This window comes from Pavona decussata, unplaced genomic scaffold, assembly GCF_977016875.1.
Source record: "Pavona decussata unplaced genomic scaffold, jaPavDecu1.1 SCAFFOLD_114, whole genome shotgun sequence".
Lineage (NCBI taxonomy): Eukaryota > Metazoa > Cnidaria > Anthozoa > Scleractinia > Agariciidae > Pavona > Pavona decussata.
Window position 1 is genome coordinate 6,834,996 of NW_028145528.1, and position 8,270 is coordinate 6,843,265.

At 37.8% G+C, this 8,270-nt stretch overlaps 1 protein-coding gene across 1 annotated transcript; it reads right to left on the reverse strand.

Moving 5' to 3' along the window:
• Positions 1-170: 170 nt before the first annotated feature.
• On the reverse strand, positions 171-6,393 carry LOC146470522 (uncharacterized). Its single transcript, XM_085122622.1, has 2 exons — positions 6,271-6,393; positions 171-2,262 (listed from the first exon to the last, which is right to left on the reverse strand). Exon 2 carries the CDS (start codon positions 2,233-2,235, stop codon positions 982-984), a length of 1,254 nt encoding a protein of 417 aa, XP_084978748.1. The 5' UTR covers positions 2,236-2,262; positions 6,271-6,393; the 3' UTR covers positions 171-981.
• Between the last annotated feature and the right edge of the window lie 1,877 nt (positions 6,394-8,270).

The window sequence follows — 8,270 nt, forward strand, 5'->3', positions numbered from 1 at the left end:
AGTTTTCCAATGTAATGAAATTTTGAAGCTGACAGTTTGCCAAAGAAAACATTTGAATTTCTTATGTGACTGAGGCTGTCTGAATAGACATCCACCAAAATAAACTGTTGAGTGCCCCCCCCCCCCCACCCCTTACATGACAATAGTAATTATTATTAAATAACAAAACACATGGGTACAAATTACTGTTTTCTTGATGGCTGTATAATTCAAAATGATCACAGACCTTAACAATGGGGAACCAGGTCATAAAAATAGTTGTGCGAATGGATATTTAAAAGTTCCCACAAATTATTTGGTGATCAGCAGCCCATGATCACCAGACAAAAACTGAAACCTTTTACAGTCCAGACCAAACAAAAAATGCAGTTTTACCAGCACATCAAAGCTACTTTTTCTTCCCACCCTAGCCTTTCTTAGGATTTGTTCTCAGTGATCTACCTTACTTAAAAGAAACTTAATATTTTCAGCGTGATAAAACCACATTTTTCCTTGGTCTTACAAAACTACATGTATGTTGCCTATTTAGTCTCACAAAAATTCACAATGTAACTTCACTAGAGTAAATAACCTTGAGGTTAAATCATCAGATGGTAGATCATTGTAACACAGAAGGGTATGTGTATTCTAACTAATGTTGCTTTATCATTGGTGGATCTAGCTGAGAAGCTCAGAGAGTCTACTCTGATTTTGACCCACTCCCTCCCCATTTAGTTTTTACTTGCCCACCTCCCTCACCCTCCTTATTACAAAATTACAACAAAAAAATTAATGCTTATGCTTACACCCATGAAGTGTCGTAATTATGGGCTGAATTAATACACCACAAGTTCCTGAATTTGACAGATAACTCGCTCAATTTAAATTTTTTTGTCAACAGTGATGTCTCTGTAAACTTCAGCCATTAATAAAGTTGTACTCAGTAATTGAGAGGGCTTCACCTCCACACTCGATAGAATGCAATCTGTCAGTTTTACATCTTCACAATGGACTTGACAAAAGGTCATCACTGTATTCATACTTTGGGCTGTAAGCCAAAGATTTCCTGAAATAAAGAGGCACAACCTGTTCTGTTTCCTTGCTTGACTTCTTCCTGAGATTAAGATCATCCACATTGAAGGTGAAAACCACCTCATCATTTCCATTGTCTCTGAATCGTTCTGTAGTCTTTTTTGGCGATTGCTCATGTTTAACAAAACCGTTCATCTGTCTGTACCTAGGTGCTTGCTGCTCACTTTTAACGGACCGACTTGGGAGCGGCTCTTGGACAATATGTGGAAAATAGTCATTGCTTCCTCTTTTGAAAGGCCGCTTGGCTGAGTTTTGCGGTTGACCTCTACTCCTCTGTGAAACGGATGAGATTGTTCTTTCACGATGCATTGGTTCAGGAACACTTTTTAACATCGGTGCTTCATGAACTCTTGACACTTGCATTTGAGGTGGAGGCCTTCTAATGTATCCATTAGGTTGCCGCATATCGTCATCTTTCCTCACAACAACCATGCCGTCATGTTTAAGTGGAGGGCGAGATCTGATGGCCTGGTTGTGATACTCCTTTGCTTTCATAGTTGGGTAAACAAGGTTAAGATACAACTTCTGATCAACCCTGAGTTGTCGATCATCTGGTCTGGCACCCATACCATAAACTACTGGTGGGTTTATAAGCCCCATGTAAACACTTTGTTTAGTCTTCATCTGTTTGCGATCGTTAGACAGCCCATACAGATCACTTTCAGCAGGATGCCTTAGCGCCCTGTTCTTCTTACCAGCCAGTAGCTCTGGATTACTCATCAAATACTGTCTGACGTCTTGCATGGTTCGAGCAGGAGCATACACACTAGAGCTACTTGAGACCAAAGCTCTTGATCTGGGTTCTCGAGCTAGACTGTACGTGGACTGTGAACCATTCCCAGCTCTTGAGCTACGCTCCAAACTTCTGTTATAGATATGTCTGTTCCCAGCATGGCTGCCGGGCTCAAAGTTGCTATAGTAACTGTGCCTGTTAACATGTGGCTTTGGTTCCCGGAGTTTTGCAAGTTTTGGATCCAAAGTAAAAGCTCTTGCATCTTGATGTGCTATCGGGCTTACCGGTCTGAAACTCGACACACTGGCCAAGTCATCTTCATTACCTTCTTCAACCTCAATGGCTGAATGTCTGGACTTCTGGGAACGTGGCAAAGCCTCATTGGTACGGTACTTTCTTGAAGAATGTGCTATGCTTGCAGAGATGCCCATCTTTCACTCGACAGTGTTAACGTTTTCCTGTGATAGGCAAAACAAAAATATTCAGGTTGAATAGTAACATCTTTTCCTGATCAATTCTGGCCCAAGTCTACTTTTGCGCGTGACACAACCAGGGTTTGGCAGGTAGGATAACCCATGCAGGTGGGACAACTTTTCCTCATAATTATAAACAGTTTGACTTGCCTACCCAGGACAAGATGGCCCAGTTAAAATGCATGCTGTTTTGGGTTCACAATCACATGCTTATTTACAAGAAATGAAATTTATATAATTAGATATTGACTTTCTGATAAATGAAGGAAAGAAACTCAAAGATATAGAAAGACTTGGACATGGTGATACGATGTAGAACAACAGTTACTCTATTCAAAGTGAAATGAATATCTGTTGTTTACTTTTTAATACATCTTATCCTGGCCATCATATTTGTTTTCTAAAACCAGTTATTGGTGCAAAAATGTATTAAAGGAGGCAGCTCTCAATAAAGTTTGACCATGACCAGTTGAATTAAACAAACATATACAAAGAAGAAGGGGAATGAGGATATTAAATATTTCAGAATCATTATGAATGATTAAGTAGGGTCAACTTTGACTCACGCAATTTCACATAAAATAATAATTAATGCTCGCTAAAGTTGTCTCAAGGGGAGGGTTGTCTCAGGTACAGAGTAACAAGACCATGTAGATAGGCCCAAACTCTAACTTGAAATTCGTCCTGAAGTAGTACAGTGTGTACCTTAAATCCAAAGATAAGACATCACTTAGATTTCAATCAGCAGATTGCAAGATTTGATAAAGCTGGTTCACTGTTTACTCAGTTTTGTCCAGAAAGTACCGATTGGATTGAAAAATGAGATCACTCATGACAGAAAAGATGAAGTCTAGTAAACAGTAATTTTAGATGTCTGTGCAAATACAATTCACTTAGGTAACTGAGAACAACCACTTATAAGTCTTCACACAAATCTTGAGCATCATCAGTTTGTTTTTCTTTAATGGACAGAAAGAAAGGCAATCAATATCACTAGATTGAAAGAACACCTTCAAATTAGCAAATCTTGAAAATTTGAGCATTACGTTACTTCTACAAAAGCAAAGTAAGCGTTGGTCTTCTTCAGGCCCCACACAAAAGTTTCCCTTTTCACTTAAAAATGCAACCTCTTCTTTTCCAATTGGCTTTTTTTTTTTCACACACATCAAGTGAAATGGTCACCAAAAACGCAACTTTCCAGAAATGCTCTCCATAGACAGGGCTTCTGATATTTCGCGCGGTTGCGGAGCCATGAAATTCAGGTATATCCGCGGAATCCCGCGAAATTCACAAAAAAAACACGTAATACCGCGAAATTCGTTAAAAATCCTACCAAATACATGTCGGTACAACATATTTGAAACTTATCTTGGCTACTGGGCTGTTTACTTTCCATAAATACAAATTCATCTTGAAATTTTGTCACTGCCTCGAGTAAACATAACATACCATAACTACCAGGTGTTCTTAGATTAATGTTGCGAAAAACTGGGCACAAGAAATGAGAAGACTTTTTGGTGACACTATACCGAGTAGAAAAGGAAACTGCTGTCTTTAGTAATGCAGCTCTGGTAATGCAGGCACAAGTTTAATCGTACGTACAGGACACGATCGAAGACACAATGTTGTGACTTCACAAATGGATTTGAACCTTCGATCACGAACAGTCTTGCCTTGTAAACTGCAAAGCAACACAAGAGAGCAAAGAGAGAAAAGAAATTTATTGCTTTGCTGTGTTCGGCTCTAAATTGCAGCTGAAAAAGGAGGTTTAAACCGGCCGGGCGTTTCGGTAAAGCTTATATGTTTTTCTTGTAGCTCAAAACAAGTACAATTGCCTTGAGAACTGTGTTGGATGAACTTTTGTGTCTTCTTTCTTGCCCTGAATTTGACATCCTTCCAATATATCTTTTTTCTGGAATCTTTCTTCTTGGCTTTTTTCTTTGTTTTTCAGCGAAAAATTCCTGCGAAATCGGCCATTTTTTCTGCAAATTTGTCTCCAAAAATCCCGCGAAATTTGACTTTTTCCCCCGCGAATTATCAGAAGCCCTGCATAGATAAATTTTTGGAAAATGCTGTTTTCCTGTGCTTATGTTCGAAAACAATGACGTCACAGTATCAGATCCATTCCACCCCATACAAGAGATAAGACTAAATCCAACATTTCCGATGTCTTAGAAACTTCACATTCATAATTTGTAACTTTACGAAAAAGCTGCACTTCATCATCTGTCCAAACAAACGAGTCAGCCTTGCTCTTTCCTTTAGACTTACTCAATTTTTGATCTGACTGTAACATGTTTTAAACTATTTCTATCCAAATTTTCGAGGCAGATGAGTGAAATGAGAAGAAACAAACAAAAATTGCACCAGTAGCTGTCTTGGGGGCTCATATCACTGGTAAATGGACACGCTCTGTCAAGGATGCCAGCGCTTTCTGATAATTAATATAATTTTAGCGTTTGGACTGTGTGGTCGGGCAAAAACGATTGAAAAACGCAATGAGTGGACAAGAATTTTTTTTTAAACAGAGGAAAAATTATCTGTTTTCAAACAAAAACAGATACGTGAGAACGGGCCCTCAGTCTTGACAGACTGTGCATAAACACACATGATGCAAAGGTAAGCACTGTTTAGTGAATAATGATGCAAGATTTGCATACTAAAAGAACTTCAGTGTAGTCTCCTGAGCAATACATGTACCTTAATTAAAGAAATAGATTTATCAATAATATGATTATATATATTACAGCCTTTGCTTATATATAGCTGCATGTATTTGTCTTTTATAAAACCTGTAGAGGCTCTTTACGCTATACTTGCGTTATAACACCAAAGTAAATTGCTGATCGCCATAAAAACAGACTGCCTGAAAAGGCTACACAAAACATCTGCCGCTTTATGGGTATCAGTTGTCAAACATGTTTATCTTTTAAAGAAGCACGCTTTAAAAGTGCAAAGTAACCCTACGTACACACTGTAATGAGCTAGAAATCACTACCTTAGCTTGTTTGAAACCCACAGCAAAAAGTATGAAAGATACAAAGCTTTAAATGCTTATTAGAAAGCTTAATCGTTGAAATGTAATTCGCGACACGTTTCTAAAAAATATGTTTGTAACATCTTGTCTCCTCTCTCAACATCAGTACCGGCGACTATAACTCTGAGGAAATTCTCTAATTATTTACTCTGTAATAAAGGCAGACTATCCTATTTTATGTTGAATCGATTAAATAATTTCAAAAGCATTTCAACTGTCCCTGGAGCACATAATTATTCGATCGAAGTTTGTCTTATAAAATTTGTTGACATTTTAACCACGCATTATTTTTTTTTTCCGATTTCACAAGATTTAATCTCAAGAAACTGCCGTTTACATGCCGTTACATTACATGAACGAAAACAACTGAATTATCTACAATTAATTTCTGATGTTGTTTTCGTGAGAAAGGAATGTTATTAGCGAAGATCGCGAAGCGTAAGATTCTAATAAAGATTACGCTGTGTTAGAAGACACAAATTTTGTTAAAGTTAAGAGTTCACCAGGAAAATTTGGAACGGTTTTAGGCATCAAAATTAACATTAAATTCTACGTTCGTTTTGCACTAGAGGGGGAGACGATAAAGTTAATCGCCGAAAGGAAATTACCTTCTCTAGAAAATGTCATGCGAGGTCTCATGATGGCGTTTTGTGGATTTCAAAACGTACCAAAGTTTCGAATTTCATGTCAATTTCCTTAGCGCAGTCACTAAACTCACCGGCCGGTTGTTATGAATAAATAATTAGACAGATAACGGCGAGTTTGTTCGACTTTTTGAACTAAATTATCTTCGAAAACGTGTGGTCGCTGATCGTTTAAAATGCTGGGGTGGTTACCATCGAAACCTGCTGACAACGAGTTCCTTAGCTGAACACACTCCACAAAACGAAAGTTCTCCAGCTTGCTAAAACACATTAGCATTAGGAAAGGCTGAAATAATTAGAATATTCCTTTACCTTTCGGTGTACTGTTAGAGTTCCATGGCCAGCTTTTTTCCACGAGATGCTCTCTGCTGACGGAAAAGAACAAAACTAAGCTTTTTGTTGTCTTTGACTTTTGGCGTCTCTCTTTGCGCGCAATTTCCTTCCCCTAACAACAATGCATTGCGTTCTCCCCACAGGTATACCAGCCCATACCAGCCCATACCAGCCGCACACCAGCCATGAACTGGCTTCATACAGCCGCTGTAAACCTGACAGACAGTGCAGTCGTGTAGTTTATTTGTCTCCACTATGTACATTTATAGCTTACCAAGGTACAATATCCATTTAATATAGGCTAATAGCCCTTTAAATAGGTGGGACACTTCACAGATCTAATGATGGCTGCTAATTTGAAGGTAGCGAGCGATTATAAACCGCGTCCCGAAACATAAAAGATATGAAAAGTTCGTTAAAGATAAGGTTTTTTCTTTGAACTGCTCAGAGGTGTTTAGTTTACGAAATCAATTTACAATTTATTAAATGGTCTAAAAGAGTTTCAAGTCTTTCTTAAAGTGAAGTATGTGGAGAATGGTCAACGCAGTGTGGCTTTGTTTTCTGTCAGGAATCTGCCGGTATGATTGATCCGGTAAGCTGATTGAAAAATGACTTAGTAAAGTCACAGACTCACATAAAAGTTACCTGGCATGGCTTCCACCGGCCCCTCCTTACATTGAAAGCAAATTCTAGCATTCTCTGTTTTTTCCTGTGTTTCTCTTTTTATCTATCCATCCATCCATGATTGATTGATTAATTGATTGATTGATTGATTGATTGATTGATTGATTGATTGATTGATTGATTGATTGATTGATTGATTGATTGATTGATTCAGGTTCACTGCTGATTTCTTGATTGGTTGAATCGTTCGTTCATTCATTCGTTTGTTCTTTCTTTCATTTATCCATTCATTCATTCGTTCGTTCGTTCGTTCGTTCGTTCATTCATTCATTCATTCATTCATTTGTTCCGGTTTGGTTCTTTCGTTCACGACAATCTTGATAAAGCGTGACTCCGTCAGAAGGAATGCATTTTTAAAGCAAAAGCCTAAAACCAACAAACAAAATGAGAAGATAAATGAATATATGATTTTATTTATTTATTTATTTATTTATTTATTTATTTATTTATTTATTTATTTATTTATTTATTTATTTATTTATTTATTTATTTTCTATCGACACATAAGTTGTATCAAGGCTTCTGATACAGTCCCGATCAAGAGTGTACTTGCAGGTGGGAACTGGGAAGATGACTAAAAAAATATAGTAACCTTTGAACCATAATTCTACGTTGTATCGGTCTCTCCTTCTTTTATCATTTGTATTTGTTAAGCCGATCAGATCAACAATAGGCCTTATCACGGTTTTCGACGCCATTTTGACGGGTAGGCAAACAGGCTTGAAATATTAGTGTTTGTATGGAAATCCAATGTCAAATAATTTTCATAAAACATCGCTTCTGAAAAATTCATGAATTGGAAACTTTTGGCACTAGGAATTGGGATTTTAAGAGCAAAATTGGAGGGATGTAGCTGTGACAGAAAGCGTCCAGTCGTGTTTTGAACTTTCCATACATTTGTCTGTATAGCGAACCAGCCGTGAACTGCTACTAAAAATGGTTCGCGGGAAAAAATACAGGGAAATGTATGGAAAGTTCAAAACACGACTGGACGTTTTCTGTCGCAGCTACATCCCTCCAATTTTTTTCTTAAAATCCTTTTCCTAGTGCCAAAAGTTTCCAATTCATGAATTTTTCAGAAGCGATGTTTTATGAAAGTTATTTGACATTGGATTTCCATACAAACACTGTTATTTCAAGCCTGTTTGCCTACCCGTCAAAATGGCGTCGAAAACCGTGATAAGGCCTATTGATCCAACGTATACCAGCAGGATTACCGTCCACGGTTGTTGCTTGGACTTGACTAAAAAACTCTTGTAAACCTTTACAAGTCAGTCCCTTTGCATCGTATACTG